Source organism: Enoplosus armatus, chromosome 21 (assembly GCF_043641665.1).
Source record: "Enoplosus armatus isolate fEnoArm2 chromosome 21, fEnoArm2.hap1, whole genome shotgun sequence".
Taxonomy (NCBI): domain Eukaryota; kingdom Metazoa; phylum Chordata; class Actinopteri; order Centrarchiformes; family Enoplosidae; genus Enoplosus; species Enoplosus armatus.
The window spans coordinates 4,532,748-4,558,252 of record NC_092200.1 but is presented as its reverse complement, the minus strand read 5'-3'; the positions used below and the strand labels follow the sequence as shown (position 1 = coordinate 4,558,252).

Sequence of the window (25,505 nt, the reverse complement as noted above, 5' to 3'; positions counted from 1 at the left end):
GTCCACTAAAACCACGTTGCAAAATTTCTGCAACAGCATTTTAACTGAAAAAAAAAAGATAAAATCCCTGAATATGTGTAACAAGACACCATGTCAGTCAACTTCACTATTGCAATATACAGTATTTTTTAGGTGTCTAATGGTTTGTTACAACTTCACAACTTCAGAAAAACCTTCAAATTGTACATTTTCACAACAGTATAAAATGCCAGTAGGTGTAGAACAACATGATTATGGGAACATAAAAGTGTGAACAAGCATATCAAACATTTTGAATATGTTGCAGGGATGAACAAAGGTCAAACCAGGACTGAGAAAGAGGCGGTGAGACCATCAGCCTGAACACAGTTAGACCTAACTGAAAAATAATAAGACATTTAAAGGATTACTCCCAACAATTTAGTATTGCACTTCCACAACGTTTGGGGACTCGCAAGAAACAGATTTTAAAAAGAATGGTCAAAGTCGAAGTAGCAGAGGGAGAGATATCCTGATTTTTTGGTCCCTAGTATGGGTAAAAGCTGGATCCGACACCCATAATACAACTTGAAGTTTTTCCAAACTTTAAAAAGTTCCATCCAGAGCCTCAGAAGACATTGACAAGACAACTGTTTTCACAGGCTGAGTAGTGCCCTCTGTGGCGAGTGAACTGAGCTTCATGTGTAAAAGTTCCAATTTTAAAAAGCACTCAACAGTTATACACATACTTTGCTGAGACTCACTGGACAATTTAGCAGCTACAGAGCCAGATATTGCCCACAGAAGTTGGTAGAAGTTGGTAAAAACAGATAAAATCAGTGAATGTAGGACAAAAACACGACTTCAAATGACTGCTGGATGTGTAAATAGGCAACTGTTTACTAACAAGTTCTCAATATCAGTTTGAAAGGTGATATGTCAATGTTTTCAACTTGTTTCTGCTGCCCCCTAATGGCCAAAAAGAATAATTTATTTAAAGCATCAGGTTTTAAGAGACACAGTCGAAAATAATTAAATGAATGAAGAATAAAATGAAGGTAGGTCCCCTCAGAGAGTGGTACATGGCCTCTGGCAGCCAGTACAGTCCAGTACAGTCCAGTATTTACACATGTCACCGGTTCTTGGAAAGACCTGCAACATTTATTATATATTATCATCATCAAGAGACTTAATACTTTTATTTTATTTGGCTGTTATCAGAATTTTGTGGGCTGTATTGTGGAAAAAAAAGGATCAACAGATGAATAAGTGATGAGGAAAATATGTAATGATATCAGCCCCGCGCTGATTTTATTTGCGGCGAGGTGAACATAACTGAGAATAACTTGGCTGCTGTGGAGAGGGGGGGACCAGGAGGACACAAAGTTTTATATTTAGACAACCAGAGAGACGGCGATAACGTTTCAGACTGTGGACAGCGCGGTCCTGATTGTATCCTGCAATATAAACATCCCCCCCATAACTTCATACCAGGCTGAAGGCGAGAGCCAGAGCATATGATTTAACTTCTGGATGCATTTTTGTCTCCCCCCCCCCTCCTCCACATTTCCTCTTCTCTCCCTCGCGGATCTAGTCGGATCCAGTCTGGGTGCAGCGGACTTCTTGGTGCGAGATAATCGGCAGTTAATGAGGCGGAGATGCGGGGGGACAAACTCAGACGCGCTCCTCTCCTGCGACTACAGGTGCGCAACAAGTGAGCGAGAGGAGGACAACACGGAGAAGACAGAATAAAGGAAGTAGCGGGAGGGAGAGGTGGATAAAGCAGAAACACTTCCCAGACTCTCGCTATGGACACGGGGCAGAGCGCGCAAGTGGCCGACATGGGAGGAGAGCACTCCGCCGGGGTGTGCGTGGTGGAGCGGGACCGGGACCGGGAGAGGGGCGACGTGTCCAGCCCCTGCCCACCGGCCAAGCAGCGCTCCCTGCGGGTGGTGTACGTCCTGAACGACGGGCTGAAGGCGGTGATGGCCAGCAGCCCGGAGTCCGGAGCTCTGCAGTGTCTGCAGAGGGCCTGCGACTCGGAGAGCGCACTGCTCACCACCGTCACCTTCGGCCGGCTGGACTTTGGAGAAACATCAGTGCTGGACAGTTTCTACGATGCAGGTGTGTGTCCGTGAAACAGCTTTTAGAAGTTAAAAGACAGAGTCGTCGAGGTTCGAACTGGAGTATAATTTACTCCGTTTTATTCGCATAAATTGCATAAAAGTTGTTTAAACAGCATGTAGGCTATGAAGTCCTGACTGCCTGTGGAAACAGATACTGAAATGCTGTTGAAAAGTACATTTACTCAAACTGTACTTCAGTACAAATTTGAGGTACCTGTACTTCACACACTTTATGCATAAAGTAGTTAAAAGCTGCAACACGTCGATACATCAATAATTATAATCCAATAATATAATATTTTGTTCTTAAATGGGCCATTCTGCATAATGACTACTTTTGCTTTTGGTACTTTAATGCTAATACTTTTGTAAGTAAAAGTTTGAATGCAGGACAGAGTATTTCTATGTGGTATTGCTACTTGCTACTATGATCTGAGTACACCACTATATGCAACCTACATGTCTTTTTACCAGTAAATAACCAAATCCCTGCTGGGAATATGCATATTTTTATATGTGCAGTAAGTCTATCGTGAAATTACTAGGATTGCCTTTAATAATATACTACTCTAACTCATTCATATCTCACAGATAATTTCTCTCACACACACTACTAGCCTGTACCTGCCTTCACACACCATCATCTTTCACCAGTCTAGCTTCTAGTGGGCATTAGGATTTCAGAGCGTTCACCTTTATTTATCGAGGGTAGTTGAGCAGATTGTGTGAGAGTGTTTTATTAAAAAGGAAGATAATCTGAAAAGGAAGGCAGTTTAAATTCTCAGTTCCTCATCTTCTCACAGCTCTGACTCGCTCAGTATCTGCTGCCAGTGTTTAGGTTTGGCTAAAAGAGGCATTTAAATCAACCCATGGCATGTTTATGAACAATTTACATCCATTAGTATTGTTAAAAGATAGCAAGATTGCCATGATTTTTATGCTACACGTTTTTTTGCTAATACAACAACAACAGAGAAGAAAAGTTTTTTAGCTGATTGTCGGGAGTCAAAACCTTTTTTTATGCCAGATATTCGACTTGTCATAGCAGGTAAAGCGCAGGTATGACTCATTGCATTCATGAAGGCTCAGCGCCACTGAAGTCTCCCAGTAAGCTGTGCCACAGAGCCTGGATGCACAATGCAGGGCTGGGACTGGGAAACCTGGTTTTCCTGCCATGACATGTCAGAGAGTCTTTTGACGCCTACTGTGTGTATACACAGTACAGTACAACATGTACCCTGATGTTAATCTAGCATCTGACAAGTAGATTGCTAACGTCAAATGCATTTTCATTAGCCATGCTAGCGGCTTTGAGGTGGACGATTTCGGTTTGTCGGTTGGTTGAGCCACCCTTTTGTCCAGACTGAAATAACAACCGATTTTGTGCAGATATTCGTGGTTCCCAGAGATTGTATACTAATAACTTTGGTGATCCCCTGACTTTTCCTCTAGCGCCACCATCAGGTTGACATTTTTAGTGAAATGTGTTGACAACAATTCAATGGATTGCCATGGAATTTTGTACAGTTATTCAAGGTCCCCCGAGGATGAATTTTCGAACTTTGGTCCTCTGACCTTTCTTCCAGCACCATCACCAGGTCCATATTTATGACCAAACTAACGATATTCCCATCAGCCTCAGCTGGAGTTTGAGTTCAGTGGTAATTAGCGAATGTTAGCAAGATGGTGAACATGGTAAAAATTACCTGCTAAACATCAGCATCTTAGCATTGCCATTGTGAGTATGTTAGCATGCTGACGTTACCATTTAGCTCAAAGCACGACTGTGCTTAAGTGCAGCCTAGCATGGCTGTAAACTCTCAGTCTTGTTAACAGAGAGAGACATTTTACTACTTACTTGCTATTTCTTTGTTGTTTCAATTGATGCATTCAGGATCTTTATTAAAATGCAGTAGGCAGCGCTCAACAAGCTCAACTTGGTTATGCATTTTAGGTGTATAATTATTGCCTCTTGATAAAAGCTGCCCCGGTTATGTCTGCACACGATTCAGATTCATATTATTTGGTATGCTTGAGGCATGTCTGGTCTCTCTGTTGGAATGAGCAAATCATGAAAACATCTCCAGCGAAGGATTATATTCACTCTTTTTTTTATCCACATACAATGCAATCGTGAACAAATGGCTTCCAAACTGCTCCAGGGAGACACAACAAACAGACACCTGGAAGCTCCTCGTTTTTCTTGATGTCTTATTTGCCATGTGTTTTTGTTCATGTGCGATCACGTGGATCGGAAAGCGCCAATAAAGGATTTTCAGGAGCTTCCAACTGTCACCTCCGTTGTCTTAAAAAACACTTAAATGCTTCCTGCAAAAACATTCACCACTGAGGTCAGACGTCAGGTGAACCAGTAGAGCTTGTAGTGCTTCAGTCTTGGTAATCTCAGAGTATGTGGTTGAACATTGTACTAAGAAATTGATTGTATTTACGTGAAAGTATGAGCTTTTTTTGTCGTCACCACCGTTATGGGCATCCTCGTGGTCGTCTCTTCTGCCTCCCTCCAGACATCGCGGTTGTGGACATGAGCGATGTGTTTCGGCAGCCCTCCTTGTTTTACCATCTGGGTGTGAGGGAGAGCTTTGACATGGCCAACAACGTCATCCTGTACCACGACACTGACCCTGACACTGCCCAGTCACTGAAGGTACACACACACACACACACACACACACACACACACACATTTCTTTGAATCTGCTACCGCTGTATTTAGAGTTCATGGATGCCATTCCTTCACACCTCCTTAGAACAAAGTGATCCACTAACTTATTTACGGACTAGTGTGTGTGTGTGTGTGTGTGTGTGTGTGTGTGTACAGTACAGTCAGTCCTGCACTGTGCCGCCAAAAGGAAACAGCTGTTTGAAGTAGTTATGTGGCAGTACAACTCAAGAGTACACAAGAATACACTCAGTAGCTCCGATGTCCAGTCTTGAAATCCAATCTCACTTGCTCTTTGCTTTATGTCGTTACAGGACATGGTGGCACAGAAAAACACAGTAAGTTTCTGTGTGTGTGTGTGCTTCAGAGTGATTTATGTGCACACACTCTCGTGCTATTTGTGGGATAATATTTGTGACAAGTGCTCTTCATTCTTTCATGCACAAATGCATGCAGGGATGCATATCTACATGCCTTCACTCTCTCTCTCTCTCTCTCTCTCTCTCTGACACACGTCCTAAAATGAGAAACTTAATTAATTAGTAACTAGTTTTTAATGTATGTATTGTGTGTCTATGTGTGTGTGTGGAGAAGGCCACTCGTTCTCCAGCGGTAGGTTTTCCCTGGGTTCAGTTGCCTCCAGAGTACAGAGGCTCTGGATTGCGCAATAAAGTAGGTACCATGATGCACCAGGTTGCATGTTGGGAGATTTCCTTGCAGACTAATAATAATAACAGGTGTGGAGGAGGGGCTAAAAAACACTGACCTCCCCATAGGATGTTGTGTGAATAACTTGAAAACATTAAATGCCCTAACAGCATGTTAGCAAAGCCAAAGAAGGATAAAATGAGTCTCGGACATGGCGGACACTCTGCAGCTTATGTTTTGATGATGATGGTATCTCAACTTTAGCTGCGCTGTGACTTGAAAACAGCCACTATCCCCTATTAGATGAGATGATAAAGTTCATGGTGCTCTGTTCTGCAGAGGAGGACGCCAAGTTAACATATCCTGCACTCAGAGTGCTCATCTTCTACTTCAAAGTGATTCTTGGGCGCTGTAGCTTTGTGAGTCTGAACGTTGTCAGCCATCTCTATCACTTGTTACTGTTATGGACAATAGCATTGTTTTTTAAAGCAGCTATAATTTACATTTTTATTACAATATATCAAATAACAATGTGAAAACAATGTGACAATGTGAATCTGCAGCTCCCCTCGGCTTTACAGAGCTTTACAGTGACTTTCAGCTCATTATTTAGCCGTCCAGCCCGCAACTTTACTGTTCTGGTTCACTCTCACCGCTCTCATAACGTAGCTAACGTAGTTTTTGGTCGCAACGTGCAGCCGTTTTCAGAGAAAAAGTGTCTAAAAATCCAACTACAGACCTGGTAACTCCAACACTGGGATTAAGAATAGTTGGTAGTTTTAAAAGAATGCTGTATGAAACAAATGAGAACATTTGTGAGAACATCGTGCCCTATTGTCAGTGTTTACGTGCATAAATCACCAGGGGAATAAGTTTTGTTTTCTTTGTCACCATGGAGACCCAGCCAGCCCAAAAGAACTGGAAGATGAAGAAAGAAATGGGAGGAGAAATGAAAATAAAGAATAAGAAAAGAGATTTAATGAGAAAGAAAAAGGAAATAAAAAAGAAAGGACAAACAAACAAACGTGCCGTTCTGGATATTTAACAGCCACGTGAGCCTCTTTACTTGTGCTAACCTTTGCTGATGTGGTCATGCTACCAGATGATCTCAGTGGTGTCCTTATCCTCTGCTCGTACTAATCCTCCTCATTAATCACTCTATAATCCTCACCCTCCCACCCTCTTCTTGTTTTTCCTTGCCTGGACTCCTTTTACACCTGGCTTCCACATCTGGCATGTGTGTTTATCTGATTCATTTAAAAGCACCGGTACTCACACTAAAATCTAAGTCCTCTTTTTCCTTTGACATAAAAACTCTGTCCCTTTCTCCTTCCAGGCATCCAGTGGTAACTACTACTTCATCCCCTACATAGTGACTCCTAACCATGAGTATATGTGCTGTGAGAGTGACGCCCAGCGCAGGGCCAGTGAGTACATGCAGCCCAGCTGGGACAACCTGCTGGGGCCGCTCTGTGTCCCCCTGACTGACCGCTTCACCAGCCTGCTGAAGGACATTCACGTCACATCCTGGTGAGACACATTTAAACATAAGTGCATGTATATGTAGGTGGGGGGGGGGGGGGGTCGCTTGAATGGCTCCAATATGCAGCTGTGATATTTTTAGGTTTAGCTTGTAGGTTGACCAAATTAACCCACAAATGCATCATCCAAAAAGCACATTGTCTTTGAATCTGTGGATTTATTTTGAGAGAAAAACTAACTGCATTAGGACATTTTTAATACCACAATTTAATGTTTCCATTTTTTTCCACTCACATAATTAGCAGCTTCGTGTGTTCTTGTTTCTCCTCACCTTGTATTAAACATTTTCTGAGCTGACTTTTTTAGACGACGAGCACGGCCTTGCCAAAGTGAGGATTTTGAGCATTTCAACGAGATCATTGTGGTTTTCATATTTTCTGTCTGCAGTGCCTCCTTTAAGGACACCCTGCTAAATGACATCAGGAAGGCCAGAGAGAAGTACCAGGGAGAGGAGCTGGCTAAGGAGCTTTCTCGTATCAAACTCCGAATCGACAACACAGAGGTCCTCACCCAGGACATCGTCATGAACCTGCTGTTTTCTTACAGAGACATACAGGTACAAACACAGCATGGTCTTCATTTATGTATCAAAAAATATGCATAATGTAGTCTAACCCTTAACCCTTTACTAAACACATACATGCAATGTAAGAATATAATTTCCCTTTATGTGACCATCACCAGGATTACGATGCCATGGTGAAGCTGGTGCAGACTCTGGAGATGCTGCCCACTTGTGATCTGGCCACCCAGCCCATGATCCAGTTCCACTATGCCTTCGCCCTCAACAGGTACACAGAAGCTGGATTCAAACTCGGGCCTAGAGGAGAATCCATTCACAGAGTGCCAAAGGAAGCTTTTACTGCCAAGCATTTTAGCCTCTAACTAAAAGGGACTTTCACTTCCCTTTTCGCCAACATCTTTTGTTTGAATCAGCTTTACTTTGGACACAACCTTTGCTTTGGATAGGTGCAGAAACTTGTTTAAGATAAGATTTAGATAAATTATATTGATCCAAAAGGAGGAAGTAGGTTCCTTTTTTCCCTTTACATTTAAGCCATAACTAATCGTCCCTTTATGTATTCTGCCCTAGAAAACCAAAACACAGTAACTAGCTACATATTTAATTAAGTTAAGGCCAAAATCTAAATTTGTGGCTTTCTTACTATAAAGGAAATTATTTTGCCACAGAGATGTGTAATTTCTGTTAAATCAGCACATAAATTGTCACAGAGACAGACAACTAGACAGCTAACAGGAGACATAAATCAAGTGTAAGCTAGCTGGGGAGATAGCCACAGCTAGCCCTGAGCTAAAGCTTAACTAAATCTAGTTTTGTTTTTTTCAGTAACTTTAATTGAATAATACCCATTCTGATGAACTAATCTTGGTAATTCAGTTAATTATTCCATACAACTAAATGTGGCAGCGGCTAAATCCAGTCATGGTGGTCAAATAAAAACCCAGCTAACGTTAAACATCGGTAACTAGCAAACGTTAGCAGAGTAGCATTAACTGCCATCTCAGCTTTTGACTCTAGTGGAATTCGTGTGATTTTGGGTGGTTAAGCTATCTTTAAATCACATATTTAATGATGATATTTATGTATTAAATTGGGGATTTTATTACTGATTTTAATATACTATAAATATGAACAGCCTAATCAAACATAAAGGCATGACATTTCTATATGTTACAGTTTGCTAGCTAGCCTAATAACCTTTTTAACCAATTTGTCTCAACTTCACTGCTTTTGTAGACTAAGACTAATCATTAAATGACTTAATCCCAGAAAATAACAATTCACCATGTAGTCCAACACAACTGTTAGCCTTACATTAATTTATAAATCTGTATGTGTGCAGGAGGAACAGTCCCGGTGACAGGGAGCAGGCTCTCAGAGTGATGCTGCAGGTGTTGCAGTCGTGTGAACATCCAGCGCCGGACATGTTCTGCCTCTGTGGACGAATATACAAGGACATCTTCCTGGACTCGGACTGCAAAGACACCAAAAACAGGGACAACGCTATACAGTGGTGAGAACACACACACACACACACACACACACACTCGCAATTCAACTTTGTACAGCTTTTTCAGGAATATATCTCATCTGTCTGGCTTAAAATAGATGCTGAGAATCCTTTCCACATGCTATCAAAATTATCTGCATCGAATTACATGCATTTATTAATCAGTGTGTCATCCCCACTTGCAGGTACAGAAAGGGTTTTGAGCTCCAGCCAACTCTCTACTCTGGTATCAACTTGGCTGTCCTCCTCATAGTTGCTGGCCAACAGTTTGAGAGCTCCATTGAACTGAGAAAAATAGGTAAGAGGATCCTGAGCCTGACACCCCCTTTGATTGATTGTCAAGCCAGGACACATGGAACTTCAATCGTCCATTATCTGCAATCACTGTGACTTAATTCAGTTTCAGAGTATCAATACATGGAGAAAGTGTGTATTTTGGGCTCAGTATTGTAATTTTAAGGTTACGTAATTACCTGATAACTAATACCTGCAAACTAAGCTGCTAGCATCCAAAGTAAATGTGAACAAAACAAGCTAGCTGGGCTACAAAGCCTGCTTCGTTTGAGTTAAACTGCAGTATGCTAAGGTAGATAGCATATACAACAACTACTATAGTATAGAATTAAGAATACGGAGATTGCAGGAAAGTAATTGTTTGGTCCTCCTTTGCTGTCCAAATTAAGCTCAATGGTATTTGGTTAAAAATAAATAAATAAAGGATATGACTGATAAGGGACAGACCTGTATTCTGCAATGTTTTCACACTTATAATCTGATGTTTTAGGTGTGAGGTTGAACAGTCTGCTGGGGCGCAAAGGTTCCCTGGAGAAAATGAATAACTACTGGGACGTGGGCCAGTTCTTCACCGTTAGCATGCTAGCTAACGACATCCCTAAAGCCACTCAGGCTGCCGAGAAGCTCTTCAAACTCAAGCCGCCTCTCTGGTAAAGGCGTTCACATTACAAAACAGTTTCTGTTCTATTTTGTCCGTATGAGCACACATTCTTTTATTAGTACAATTAAAATATTCCATTTGTGGTCTGACGAAAAGCACTTTTATGTTTGAAGCTACTGTATTTCTACAGAATAATCACTGTCAAGGAAATAGACTCTGTTAGTCAATGAAATGCCTGTTATTAATCAAAACAACTGTGTTTTAGTCACTGTTATGTTGTGCATTTTATAAATACAAGTGACCAGGTGACTACAGGAGGACTAAAAGGAGGCTCCTATAATGGCTAGCTGACCAAACTCCCTCCAGAAAAATCCATATTTTTGAGTCTTATTTGTGTGATTATTTACTCTGGTTGATCACAAAAAAACATTCCTATAACCTTTCAGTTACTATAAGCATGACACAAAAATCCAAATAATATCCAACAATTTGGGGAAATGGAGTGTATTTACAGGTGCTTCTTGATCTTTGTTGCCGGTCCGTTTATGATTTAATTCCATAAAACTCATGTTATTGTTATTTTCCAGGTTGTCTTGTTTCCGTGCTTTCAGTTTAATGGAAACAGTGATGTGATTTGATATGATTTGTTTTATTGTGTATTTTCTTCCAGGTATTTGCGGTCGGTGGTGCAGAACCTGCAGTTGATCCAGAGGTTTAAGAAGCAGACAGTGGAGCATTCTCCTCAGCGGGAGAGACTCAACTTCTGGATGGACATCATCGTAGAGGCCACGCAGGGAACCACCAATCGACTGCGGTTTCCAGTACAAACACACACAAACGCAAACACTCAAATGTGCTCGATCAGATATTCAGAGACGCATGCTAACATGCCTGTCATTCTTTCTTTTTCTCTTTCTGTTACAGGTGTTGATTCTGGAGCCAACTAAGGTTTACCAGCCCTCCTATGTGTCCATTAACAACGAGGCCGAAGAGAAGAACGTCTCTATCTGGCATGTTTCTCCTGCCGAAACAGTAAGAAAGAAAAATGCGACACAGTGCAATGGAAACAGACAGAGAAACTAAAGAAAATAAACTGTGACTTGATCGTCACTCAAGCTTCTGCTCGTGTGAAAACATCAGATCTATGTGGAGTGATCAGGTTCCTCAAATTAAAACATGAAACATACATAAATGCCATGTTTCCATTGACATGGTTTTCCACCGTTTGAGGTTTGACTGGTTTAATGGCACCTGACTGGGGAATTAGCGCCATCAGTTGTTTATCTTGATAAATCAACATGTTAATATTTGCACAATGGTAATAGATGGAAATGCACATTCATTCACGTTTTCTTTTGCCAATTTTCTGGAGGTTTGGTTAAGATTTGCGCTACGTTTGGTAGGAAACCTGACTAATTTTGTGCTATCTCCTTCTGTTTCTTACCCATTTTAAAAATGTGACTTTGAGTGAGTCCTGGTCGAACATGTGACCAATCTACACAAATGTGAACAATGTTCAAATTAAAAACGTCATTCACTTTCATTACAGAAAGGGATCCATGAATGGAACTTCACTGCAATGTCCATCAAAGGCATTAGGTATGAATGTATGAATGGAAAGTTACAGGTGAATAAAATGAGAATGCAAAAGTTCCCAAAATGACATTATGCAGTATTATTTTCACTGTTTACTTGGGTTCATTATTATAAGAGATGCTCCTAATTTTGGGTTGGAAAGTCCTTTATATCGAAATATGTCAGATGAACTAGTTTATCATGTATCATGCTTTGCTGCATTTCAAAATAAACTGTGAAAAACGGTTTCACTTGAATGAATCCAAGCTTTTATCTACTCTAACTCTCCCGTCTGCAGCATCAGTAAGTTTGACGAGCGTTGCTGCTTCCTCTACGTCCACGATAACTCAGATGATTTCCAGATCTACTTCTCCACTGAGGAACAGTGCGGTCGGTGAGGACACACACCTCTTGATGTGTCTGTGTAGGTGTGTGTGTTTGTCTGCGTTTGTGTTCGTACTGTATGTATGTGCGATTGTATTGCAACATGACCTGATGGCCATGGATTGGAAATAATAATGTTATAATGTTTGTGTCTGGCTGTTTGTATATGTGTGTTCCAGGTTCTGCTCCATGGTGAAAGAGATGATATCTGATGGGACGGGGAATTCTGTGGAGCTGGAGGGGGAAGGAGATGGAGATACACTAGAGGTCGGGGGTGCAGCATTATTTTACAGTAAATATCCATCTTTATAGGTCCAGTTGATTAAGAATATGTGTGTTTCTGTGTGTGTTACAGTATGAGTATGACACCAATGAGACAGGGGACAGGGTGGTGTTGGGACGGGGCACCTATGGAGTGGTGTATGCTGGGAGAGACCTCAGCAACCAGGTCCGAATCGCCATCAAAGAGATCCCTGAGAGAGACAGCAGGTAGGTGTGTTTGTGTGGAAAGACGATGACCTGTAGTGACCCAAAGTGATCCGAGTTCATCCCATGCTACATTCAAAAAGATGTAGGAAAACGTTTTTTCCATTTTGTTTTATCCTCACAGGATTGCCCCTTAGTTACTGTTGCTAAGCCTGTCAAGTGTCACTCAAAAGTCTCAGACTCAAAGACAGAGCAGGCCTCTCATTTCTAATCAGCGACCATCAATTTTGTTAGCTGATATTTCAACAGTCACTGACAGATTTGATCATCTGTAGCTAGCTAGTTAATTAAGCTAACGTTAGCTCCATAAGTTGGTTGAAAATGTGTCCAGCAGACTTTCTAATGTTCCCCCTGAAAACCTGAAAACTATGTACAAACATATGCTACATACATGATAATAATGCTAAAAGACTGAGGCTAAAGCTAGTTAGCCCCCATATTATAGTACACTATTAATTATAATTATATTTATTATAAATAAAAATGTAGTTATAATGTTTTGTTCTTATCCTGGGTGGATGCTAACTATACTAAAAATATACTTGGACAAGCAACACATGGGTTTTGTGAAGGTGATTTAAAGTATTGCTTTTACTACAGTCCCATGCACTTGGTAATGTGGATAAGTCTTTAGCCTGATCGGCCTGATTTGCCAAGTTATGGTTGCGAAGCCATGATTGGACAATCGCTGTTTGGGGGAGGGGTTTAATGAACAGTCAGAGTCCCCGTAAGAGAACTGTGGTAGTCTTGTGGTAGTTTTCTTGTACCATATTTCTCTTTATCTATATTTCTTTATTTTTAACAGCAGCTTAAAGAGTAATTTAACACCAGATGTTTGAATTATGGGGCAAGGGATAGTAAATGAAGATGTATATAGTAAATAAAGGGTTGGTTCTTCTTCTGTGTCTCTGTGAATCAGGTACTCCCAGCCCCTTCATGAGGAGATTGCCCTTCACAAGTACCTGAAGCACAGGAACATTGTTCAGTATTTGGGCTCCGTTTCTGAGAACGGATACATCAAGATCTTCATGGAACAAGTGCCTGGAGGTGTGTTTGTACGAGAGAGACAGATGGTAAAACAATTACAGGACTAGGAGTTTTGGTTGGAAAACTTTAAATCCTTAGAAAGTCGTTATAGTATATGGTATAGGTTAGACAGAACATTTCTCAGAAGAAACACCACAACAGATCATACATACTGTGTGTACTTTGTGCTTTACTGTGCAGGTATATTGTTGTTAAAGAAACTAAAACACAGCTCAGACCTGATGATGGACAAATTGTGTTTTTCAGAGATCGATGCTTGTGACCTCTCGGTTACTGGGCGGTCTCTCTAACTGCTTGGTCGTCTTCCCATTTCATGATAGGTTTTGGACACTCCTTCTCTCCTTTCTCCAGGAAGCCTGTCTGCGTTGCTGCGGTCCAAATGGGGCCCGCTGAAGGAGGCGACGATAATCTTCTACACCAGACAGATCCTGGAGGGGCTCCGATACCTGCACGAGAACCAGATCGTCCACCGAGATATCAAGGTACGAGGAAGCGCGTCGAAAAAGACCTTCATACAACACAGTCTGTGATTCGGTCAAGTGTAACATCGCTGTGATGTGGCAATGATTCGATTTGGGATCATTTTAACATATTACAGCCATGGATTTGTATCTTTCTTTTCCCTTAAAGCTCCAGGCAAGAAAAAAAGGTCTATTGTTCCTGAAGGGACAGATCCACCTCGAACATTATGACGTTATACATTATACAAGTCAAGTCAAATGCCTGTGAGAACACCAGCAAATAATCCAACATCTTACCTCCACTGGCATTTGGGACCGCATGTGAAGCTACTGCTTATTTGGGTGCTATAATGCAGATAATGTGTAGAGCTTTTTCATGGTAAAAAGTGAGGGTTAACTTTATGTGAATGAATCTCTGCCCACTTTACTGTATATAAACCTGCTTTCTCGCTGTCTGTCTGTCCTCCATTAGGGTGATAATGTGTTGGTGAATACCTACAGTGGCGTCTTGAAGATCTCAGACTTTGGTACATCCAAGCGGCTGGCAGGAGTCAACCCCTGTACAGAGACATTCACTGGTAACTTGTTTACTTCTTCCTACAATCAACTATATTGTTGTGCTGCTAATGTCTTGTACACAAAAACATACATGTAGTTTGTTTGTAACTGGCACGTCCCAGAATCCCCAGATTACATTTTCAAATAGAAATGGACTTGATGGAGCGCCAACATAATATAACAAAGGAAATCCAGATGTGAACATCTGATGAATCTGTGCTTTTGAGACAAATTATTTCTTTCTCCCTTTTTAACATAAAATCAACTAAATTATCATAAAAATAACACTGTATTCCTCCACATGAAGCTTTAGTAAACAATTTGTCTAAAACAAAATGGACAATCTGCTCCAGTGATGGCTTAGAGAAAAAGAAAATGCACACATCACAAGACTGGACAAGTAATTCAGTGGGCACTGCATAAATGGAGTCATAGAAATGCTGCGGACGATGAGTGTAAATATCAAATGACCCTCAAAATGTCAAGAGTCACTATCAGCCTCTATGGAAACACTCGGACACACGAGCGTGTACGAATGTGCGTGTGCACACATACGAGCATACACATTTATTGGCCATCTGGCCTTCTCCAGCAGCCAGCGAGGTGTGTAATTAGGTTAGTTAATCAAGCAGAGGCAGAAGGGTATTTACCTTTCATTAGCAGGTGTGTGTGTGTGTGTGTGTGTGTGTCCTTATCTGTTTCTCCTCTGCTGCTTCCCTCTCTCTCCTCTGACTCTGTCTTTTTATAGCTCGCTCTGTCTCTCACTGTTTACATCAGCATTTAGAGCAGACCGCAAATGCCAAATCTGCTCAGAATTACCGGCTGCAGAGATAAAATAAAACATAATCAGCAAATCCTTCTGAACTCACTTTTTGGGACTAAAATAACTCTAATCTCGTGTCTTTTTTCAGTCATTAAAATGAGCTGTAATGTTGAATTTTGATAGCAAATTTTTATCTTCTGCTCCAATTTGTGTACTATAAACATTTGGATTTAAAAAACAAGTTGTACATGAATACACTAATTACAGATGAATTCTTTTTGGAATAAGACCTCCAGTGAGATTAAACCAGGGTTTGTAATAAACTCCAGCTTTTGCTCTCAGTTTCAGTTGATTGCCTCCACTTATCTTTTAGAAACGGTTGCTCTAGATTACTATCTGCCTCTCTGTCTGCAGGTACTCTGCAGTACATGGCTCCAGAAATCATTGATAAGGGCCCTCGAGGGTACGGGGCCCCAGCTGACATCTGGTCCCTGGGATGCACCATTATAGAAATGGCCACTGGAAAACCGCCCTTTCATGAGCTGGGAGAACCACAGGCGGCCATGTTTAAGGTGGTTATTGACTGTGCATGTATTCGCCTCTACGGGAGGGATGTTGTTGTTGTAGAAAAGATGTATCTTAAATCTTTTATTAGAAACACTGGAAGAAAATGAACCTGGGTTTTGTAAACTTTCTCTCAGTGAGTCCTTAAACAAATTGGTTTTATGTTGCAGGTGGGCATGTTTAAGATCCACCCAGAGATCCCTGAGTCCTTGTCATTGGAGGCCAAGTCGTTCATCCTGCGCTGCTTTGAGCCGGACCCTCACAAGAGAGCCATCGCCTCGGACCTCCTCAGAGACACTTTTGTCAGACACAACACCAAGGGCAAGAAGAGCAAGATCGCCTTCAAACCATCAGGTAAACACACGTTTTTCCAGTGTTGACCTCCCTCCATTTTCTGTCCAGACAGTAACCTAAAGTCTCTTTTCCTTGACTTTTTTGCAGACTACATCCACAACGTTTCCCTGCCGGTGCAGTTGCAGTGCGAGGCCACCGGGAGCAGCAGCAGTGAACACGGTTCTGTGAGCCCGGACTGCGACTCCAAACACGATGTTTTCTTCCAGAAGAAGAAAAGCTCTGGCTCCGAGAACCTCCTCAAACCGCCCAACTCCAACTACCTGAGGTGTGTATGCGTGTTTGAGAGCAGATAGTGAGTTCATTCAGGTCAAGTTTATAGATTTTACAGAACTTTGAGATCCGAACTTCAGAAGTGGGGCTCAGATTTCTTAAAACGTATTGGATTTGCTTTGTCTCAGCAGCTACTGCTTTGCTGAATTTGCATTAAAAAGGATCTTTACTGACTCCAACACTGATGTTGACCTGACACAGTCAACTTGGATGGCCTCAGATTAGCCTTCTTGTAACAGTCATGCTTATTCTGAATGCAAAAATAATATATGACATACTCTAACAATATTAAAAGTATGTGTTTCTGGTGACAGCGCAGCTCATGTGAAAAGATGTGAATGTGTGTGTGTGTGTGTGTGTGTGTGTGTGTGTGTGTGTGTGTGTATAAGTCGGTGTGTAGGGGTGGCAGGTGGCCTTATTGTGCTCACAGAGCGCTCCGCTGCTTTTTACAACACTGATATAATGAGGTCTGATAAGTTTATGAGCTTTAGCTGGCGGCTGAGCACACACGCACCATCACACGCGCATCTGCACATGCACAGACACATTTGTGTGCATACATACGTGCACGTCCAGCCGTGCTGACTCATGCTGTCTCTGCACTTTCCTGGGCACACATAGTAGCCAGGAGAGGCTTGTATCTGTAAATAAACTGCACGGCGCGTCATGCGGTTGTAAATCACTTGTGTACTCCACTTGTTATTTTATATTGCAGTGAGATCACTCTGTGTGCGTGTGTGTGTGCTGCAGTGTTCCAGATGAGGGTTCGGTGTCGGAGGACCGCAGTGCCCCCCCCTCCCCTGAGGACAGGGACAGCGGTCTGTTCCTGCTGAAGAAGGACAGCGAGAGACGGGCCATCCTGTTCAAGGTCCTCAATGACGACCAGGCAAAGGTCATCTCCAACCTGAAGGAGAACCACATCCAGGTGTGTTTGGGACACAGGCTAACGTAAAATAAATACATTTACAAACTAGATTAATTAAGTAATTAAGTAAATATGTAATAATAAAAAGTAATAGTCTCCTTCCTATGAATATGATTAGAACAATTCTGACATCTGCAACTCCTCATGGTAATACCAAAAAAGATACACTGGCATATCATTACCCCCTCTCACAGATCTGACACAGGGATGTGCAACGAAGGGATAAAAGCAACTTCACTTTCACTTGCAATTCTACAAAGATTCAAATAATGACGGTCATTAAAACATATGGGAGCTTTTAGTTCTGTTTAAGAAAGTCAGCCTAGAGTCCGGTTTGGAAACCCTAATAGAGGGATACGATTCAGAGCAAATTGGCAAAAATAAATAAATGAAAACAAAAATCAGGTGGCTTGCATGAGGTTTATGTAACTTATGGCCATGTTGTCAGATCTTGTACTTAAGTAAAAGTAGCAATACCACAGTGTAGAAATACTGTTACAAGTAAAAGCCATGCATTCAAATGTTTACTTATGTAAAAGTACAAAAGTATTGCCATAAAAATATACTTAAAGTATCAAAAGCAAAAGTACTTGCATTAATGTGTACCTTACTTTAATGTTGAAGCTGGTAAAAATGGGGCTAATTTGAGCTACTTGATATACTGCTTGTTAGCTTGTTAATTTCCTTCCTAGTTTTATTTTAAAATATCATTTTTATGTATTGATTAATTTTATTCTGTGTTATTAATCTGAATCTGCAAATGAAGTAGTAACTAAATTTATCAAATAAATGTAGAGGAGTAAAAAGAAACATATTTGCTTCTGAAATGTAGATGGAGTAGAAGTATGAAGTGGCAGAAAAAGGAAGTACCTCAGAATTGTACTTAAGTACAGTACTTAAGTACAGTAAATGTACTTACTTACTTTCCACCACTGTGTTCAGTTTCTGTAAGTTCTTTCTAGCCCATTAGGACACTCTACTTCCAATCACAGGACCTTTTCATGTAAAACTTGCATGTATGAAAAGTAGCCTGCATTGCTGCCACTGCGTCTTTTCTGATACTACCACTGGGGGGCGCAAAAGTCCAATTTTAAAATCCTACAAATAAAGGCTTTGATGACAAATTCTCATTCAAGCGCCTTTAAATTCATAGTGTGAGTATTTGTTTATCTTTTTTGATGTAGAGTGCTTTCTGCTATACTATTATCATTCATATTTATGGGCTCAGTAAGCTTCTGTATGTAAATGTGTGTGTGTATATGTGTGTGTGTGTGTGTGTGTGTGCGTATAGGGCAGTGAAGAGCTCCAGCTGTCCGTCGAACACATCAAGCAGATCATCTGCATCCTACGAGACTTCATCCATTCCCCAGAGAGGCGCGTCATGGCGGCCACCATCTCCAAGCTCAAGCTGGACCTGGACTTCGACTCCACCTCCATCAACCAGATACAGCTGGTGCTCTTTGGCTTCCAGGACTCGGTCAGCACACACATACACAGCCGGAAAAATTATAAGCTAATACAGTGTAGGCCTGATCAATTGGTGCTGGCACATTACGAAACAGCCAAGGAAGCTAATTTGACTCATCCAGACATGTCAAATTAACTCTAATGATTGTGTAATTTCAGACCAGTACTTAGATAATCATCTGAGGACTGAATATCTTGTTTCTTTGTGTTTTTCAGGTAAACAAAGTCCTGAGGAACCATCACATTAAACCGCACTGGATGTTTGCTATGGATAACATCATCCGCCGAGCTGTGCAGGCTGCAATCACCATCCTCATACCAGGTGGGCCAGTCAGAACGTTTACCGCCATCTAGTGGCCACATGCAAAACCTTCTGTCCTTCATCTGCATGTTTACAACTACTGTATACTTCGTAATATTCATATAATGTCACAAGAAATGAGTTCACAGTGCCACACGTGCCTTTGACAGAGCTGCAGACCCACTTTGGACCGGCGTCCGAGTGTGAGGGAGCAGAGAAGGAAGACGAGGTGGATGAAGAGGAGGCAGAGTTTGGTCCTGTTTTAGCTCCTCAAGCTGACGACTCCGGGACGACAGCCGACCCCGCCCACTCTGCGGCCAGCACGGTAAACTCCGCCCACTCCCAGGAGCATCAGCGCTCGCATTATCAACTGGGTGCACAGCTGGGGCGACTCAAACAGGAGACCAACAGGTACATGCGAACACACACACACACACACACACACACACACACACACACACACACACACACAGACAGACACATTAAGCTAAAGATATGTGAAATAAGTCAAGTTGTCTTATTCTTTGACACAAAAACAACGTGTAAATATCAATAAAGTTGTATGCCTCAGCTTTTTTTATGCCTCTGACACAAAAGGTCAAAAGGTCACTGTGACCTCACAATTAGGTTTTTGGCCATAACTCAGTAATAATTATGACAAAACTGAAATGAATTGAATTGAAATTAAGTGATGACATTTTTTTACCCAAATAGGTCAAAGGTCAACTTCACTGTGACATCATAATGTCCTGGAAAAATATGTTAAAAAATATTTCACAGTTGGTCCGAAACTGAATAGGTGACACTTTTGACTCAAATGTCAAAGGTCATTGTGCCTTTCACTTCCTGCCTCATTCTGAATTCTGATTCTTTCAAGCGTCTTCATACCTTTTATTCAAATCCCTGTATTCACTACATATATTATACCCGACACGGATGTGAACTGCAACTTGACTGCTTCAGTAATTCTAGTTTTCCTTTGATGTGCGTTGAGGGAGTGCCATCCAAACATGTACGCACACACACAATAATTGCTGCAGGCACGCTCATGTCGTGTGAATGGAAGTCATGATGATGAAATTCCACTCTATCAGTCATGTAGCAGGAAGTGGAAGAGATGGAGACAAGAGATGCACCTGCATGCACAGGACACGCACACACCCAAACCTGAAAACACACACACAAGCATGTCATGAATGCAGTACCTTCATGTGATAGATGTTTGTCACTAAATCCCACGCGGTGATGGCACCTTCACAGCAAAACCTTACCTGAGCTTCACAGTATTTACACTAATATAATATTTAAACATTTTCAGTAATAATGAAGAAAATGAAAAATGTCATGTTTTTTTGTTATTATCACAACTTTTTTTTTAACCAGATAAAAGTCTCACTACAGTTACATTTTCTTTTTTAGGAGATATCTGGCAAAGACAGCTGCATATAACAGCATTGTGCCAATAAAGACAACACAATAAAACATAAGTAGGACAATGATACGGTACAATACAAAAGCTCATAGAGATTATTTAACATTTAGAAGAGGTGATAGCTGTCTGAGAAAACTTTAAGACGACATAAGGCCAATTCTTACAATTGAGAATATGTTGCTAAGATTCTGATTTGAAATCAGTTGACAGATCTGTTTCTGAAAGAACTGCTGGGAATTTATTTTTAAAAAAATCCTAAAACTGTCAATCTCACTTGTTATATAATGAAGCCACAGAAATTAGGAATATTGTCTGTAATAATTGGTACATTTTTACCAAAGTCTCTACGAATACCAGCAAGATAAATGTGATCAAAGGTGTGATTAACTTCTTTTGTAGTTGACTTCCTGGAATAAAGACTAATTATAAAACTACACCTCCAAAACAGTTGGCACTGAGGTGACCCCCGAGTTGTAAAAGTGGACTTTTAGAACAGTTTGCCTGAGTACTTCGCCTTTTTCTTGTTTATTTGAATTTAAAATGAATGTGTAGTCTCGCTCTTGGCTTACATTCCCACACTTTCGATCGTTGACGTGTCTGTGTTTGTTTTTCACCTCAGTACTGTTGTCAGCCGTGCATTATTAAACACTTTGGGTTATGCTCAGGACTCAGGATGCCTTTGATCCTTCTTTCTTGTTTGCAGGTCTCGGTAAGGATTTTTGCCCTTTGCAAAAATATATTCAGTGCTGTTTATTGTTATTTAGTGTCCGTATGCGTCATGGTTTCTAGCCTGTCTATTGTGAAATTAAAAATTGTTCAGTTTTATTTCCTGGCTGCACCAGTTTTTAAGCTTTTTTCAGACTAATAAAAATATGCTAAATAATGTCATTGACGTGAGAATGTTTTTGTTGTTGTTGTTGTTATATCCATTTACTGTATGTGTATGATCAGTATCAGTATGTACTGATACATACTGATCTTGTTTATTGGGTCACGCCTGTCAGTTGACAGAGGCGGCGCTGTCCAACGTCATCACTAAAACATATTTGCACTCACAGGCTTTTGTTGTTTTTGCTTCTGTTTGAACAAGAGTTCAGATTTTAATTTGGAGTTTTGTTGACGTTTCTGATCTGGAAGATTAACAGTGCAGGCTACAGTTCTGCAGTTAAGAGGAAACACGAGGATGTTATCTTTAAGGTGGCTCTTTTTTTCCTCGTATGGCAAACTGTGAGGAGGCTTTATGACGAAGAAAACATTATCGCTGATTTGGAGAGAGTTACCGAGGTGGACAAATTGGAGAGTTTAGATAATTGTGTTGTGAGACGAGCATGTTTTTTCACAAAAGCACACTCATTATACTTAATTTTCACCCTTTGAAATGAACCATCTTCTGTTCCAGGAGCTCCTTAGACACAGAACATGTGAGTCGTGTAATAATGCTTATTCTTGACGAGGACATTCAAGTATGCTTTCCAGCCTCTGCTCTCTATGATATTTCTAGATGTTTTAGTCATGCTGTGTGTTCCAGTTCTGTACATAGAAGTGGATATTGATATACGTTATACTATTAACAGGGACTCAAAGCTACAGTCAGCTACAGCTGGAATATTCCTCTCCTCCACAGTTGTGTAGATAATTGTGTTGTGTAGGTTTCTTTTGCTCCTACTGTTCAGTGTAATTGCTGCTTATGTCTGAATAACAGAAACGTTTCTATCTATTTGACAGCTCTCTTGTTAGAACATGCAACTACTCATCTGTGCTGTCTATCTCAGCCCTCCATGATATACACCTGTGTGGTCGAGTGCTCACTGTAACAGATGTCACTGTTGCTGTGGTGCCCCCTGCAGGCTGCTGGAGGAGCTGCTGCAAAAGGAGAAGGAGTACCAGCAGGTCCTGAAGTCCACGCTGCAGCAGAGAACACACGACCTGGAGCTGGTCAGAGTCCGACACAGACCTCCAGGTAAACACACACAGATTGACTGATTATTCCTTTTTTTATTTTACTTTTCTTCCTCTGCAACTTTTATTTCTTTTTCTTTTTTTTTTTACAGACATCTCACCTCCCTCCATCTTCCACATCCCAGCGGATCACGAGCCGGACAAGCAGCTCACCGACTGGCTGAAAGAGCAGGGGGCAGACGCTGACACCATAGATAAGGTTGAGCCTCAGTTGGCTTTTGAACACCTTGTCTGTTGCTTCCTCTTCTTTGCCTACAAGCACCAGCACAGTGTGTTAAGTGTGGTTTTAAACTGATGGCTCTCTGTGTTGTATTCTAGTTTGTGCTGGAGGAATACACGCTGACTGACGTTCTCAATGACGTTACCAAAGATGATCTCCACTGTCTACGTCTACGGTATCCGCTCTCTCACGTCTGTGAAGAAGGGAACGTCAAATCAAGCTACTCTCGGCAGCTGACAAATTATGTGCACTTATGCACAGAATCTACATTGTTGTCTCCTTGACGTTTACCTTCCATGTTAAGTAGCAGTTTTGGAGAGTTTAAATCTTAGTGGCCAGCCTCACGGTCTCATGGATTTTGAGACACAATCTTCTCAAGTCTACGAGGCTTCAGGCTGATTTCACTGCAGAGTCAGCAGGTGCTTAATGGGTCTGCTTTTATTGTAGCACACGTTGCAGATTTTTATCAAGGCTGCACATTTCTGGCATTTGTTGTGCCATCAGACGTGTTTGGAAGTTCCACATGTGTTTTCAGTGCGTCGATAAAAATCAGTTACATGCAGGCTTTCCTCATGAGACCTTTGTGTTCATTTGAATTTAAATCACCTTCCAAGAGTAGCTGACGTAGGTCTTCCCCTCTAAAAGCACAACATCCATCATCAATCCATCACGATTAACCCTTCTTTCCCTCAGGGGTGGAGTGCTCTGCCGTATCTGGCGGGCCATCCAGCGGCACCGAGAGCGAGAGAGGATGAGGAGCGACGAACGCTCGGAAGATGATGCATGATGGGATACATGGAGTACAACTCTGGAGGACTCTTGTTTTGCAGAAACACGCACACATCTGCACACTACCTGCATGGCCATCTGTCCTTTCTGCCTCTCCACGGTGCCTTTTTCATGTCGTAGTCTCTGCGTTGTTTGTACAGGACTGACTGCGTCTTTGTTTGATCTCCATACAGTGTCACACTTGACCAGACCAAAGCGCTTTAGTGCAGGCACTACCGCATGTATCTGTATGTGCATTTAAATGTGATGTGTGCCACAGTGTGTGTTTGTGTTGGAGGATTTTGAAAGAAAAAATGGATTTTAGCAAATATGGAAACAGTTTAAAGTGATATTTCAGCCAGAATCTGTCTTTTGAGTATGAAACCGTCGCCCCCTGTAGTTTCTGCACTGAAAAAAAGTTTGAAAATGTCCATAAAAACTTTTCAAACTGCTCCTGCAAACTACAAAGTCTGTCACAAACTCTCCATCAGTAACATATATTGTACGCAAATTTCACAAACTTTCAAAACCACTTGTAAGGTCTCCAAGACCTTTAGACTGATCTCTCCGTTTATCTTCCTTTTGGGTCCGTCCCCTTGTTTTTACTTTCATCACTTATAAGTTATTCCAAAACTGTGCAAACGTGGATACACACACACACACACACACGTATGCACAAACCCTCTACTGCCCTAATGATCTTCCACATGTGACTGTCGAAGACAAACTTCAGCTAAAAGCCCCAATGCCTTAAATTTTACAAATATAAGAAATAATGCAGCCACATTGAGATGATTTATTGAAACACGCACACACGTCAGAACTGTCGCTACATTTGTATGCATGTTATTCATTAGTTGTGTAAGATTTCCTTTATATTCTTAATGAAGCAACTTGTCTTTTCTCCTCTGTGTGTACGCGTATTTAAATGTTTTTTTTATTCCAACTGTTATACACACACACATGTATATATATGTGTGTGCTTGTCTGTTTCATGATTGCTTTACAACTGCAATAAACCTGGAAATAATGAAATTGTTCCCCATTTTGCTTTGATGTCAACTCTTGGTAGTGAGATATTTTTGCATTGTGCGCACCAGTTGAAGACAAAATGAAATACAACACAACTTTTTCACCTTTAAGGTCATTTTCCTAACATACACCCATAGTAGTAATTTTTTTGGCCTTTTAAAATACTCTTTGGGACAAAAGACTTCAAATAGTCTCACAGAGATATTGAAGTTTACACAAACCTCATTTGCCAGATTGTATTATTGCCTATATATGCCTGAGTGAGCATTCTCTACATTCATTCCTTTTATCTATTCGCCTTTTACCGGCCTCAAACCTGTTTGCCTGCCTGTAATTTCCTCTCGTAGCTCTTCGGATGTTATTGCCTCATCCGTCCAGTGTAACCTGTTACCCTGATCTGTGACAGTTGGCCTTAAAATATCATGTTTTTTTAGCTCACCCAAATTACAAGTGAGGCTATATTTAGGCACAGAGGTGCTTGGAGCTAAATGCTTACGTGAGAGTGCTCACAGTGACTAACATCCTGATGTTTAGCAGGTATGTTTACCATCTTAGTTAACAGTTTTAGCATGCTAACATATGCTAACTAGCAGTAAACACATAGTACAGCTGAGGTTGATGGGAGTGTCATTAGTTTTGCAGATATTTTATCATAAACTAAATTATTATAATCCCGAGAGGACAATGAACGGGTGTTCCCATCTTATTTTCCAGTGTCTCTTGTGTCTTACCCTCCCTTGTGTTTCAGTACTCCCTTGTTTGTCTCTCTCTGTCTGTCTGTGTGGGCGTGGTTGTCTACTCTGGCTCCAGGTTTTATCTGCAACACCTGGCTTCAGTCAGCTCATCATCTCCCTCAGCTCACACACCTGCCATCCATTAGTCCATCACCTCGTGTGTATTTCAACCATTCATTACCTGATCGTCATCGCAAGCGTTTGTATCCTGTTACTCACCGTTTTTTCCTTGTGCTTCAGGATGACTACTTCCGTCGGTCTGCCTGGCTGCCTGCCAGCCAAACCTGCCGCCTCTCCTCTGCCTCTCCCCATCCGGTCACTCT

At 41.3% G+C, this 25,505-nt stretch overlaps 1 protein-coding gene across 1 annotated transcript; it reads left to right on the top strand.

Annotated features, from left to right (window-relative positions):
- Positions 1-1,766: 1,766 nt before the first annotated feature.
- On the top strand, positions 1,767-23,726 carry map3k15 (mitogen-activated protein kinase kinase kinase 15). The gene is made up of 30 exons (XM_070927962.1): positions 1,767-2,082; positions 4,610-4,749; positions 5,079-5,102; positions 5,359-5,436; positions 6,749-6,942; positions 7,342-7,510; positions 7,639-7,745; positions 8,820-8,990; positions 9,173-9,285; positions 9,772-9,931; positions 10,553-10,703; positions 10,807-10,914; positions 11,432-11,481; positions 11,756-11,851; positions 12,021-12,108; positions 12,197-12,330; positions 13,247-13,374; positions 13,726-13,856; positions 14,308-14,413; positions 15,571-15,728; positions 15,891-16,074; positions 16,162-16,339; positions 17,095-17,269; positions 18,561-18,746; positions 18,953-19,058; positions 19,208-19,448; positions 22,317-22,429; positions 22,521-22,627; positions 22,747-22,823; positions 23,342-23,726. The coding sequence occupies exons 1-30, from the start codon at positions 1,767-1,769 to the stop codon at positions 23,433-23,435; spliced, it is 4,083 nt and encodes a 1,360-aa protein (XP_070784063.1). The 3' UTR covers positions 23,436-23,726.
- The last annotated feature ends 1,779 nt before the right edge of the window (positions 23,727-25,505 follow it).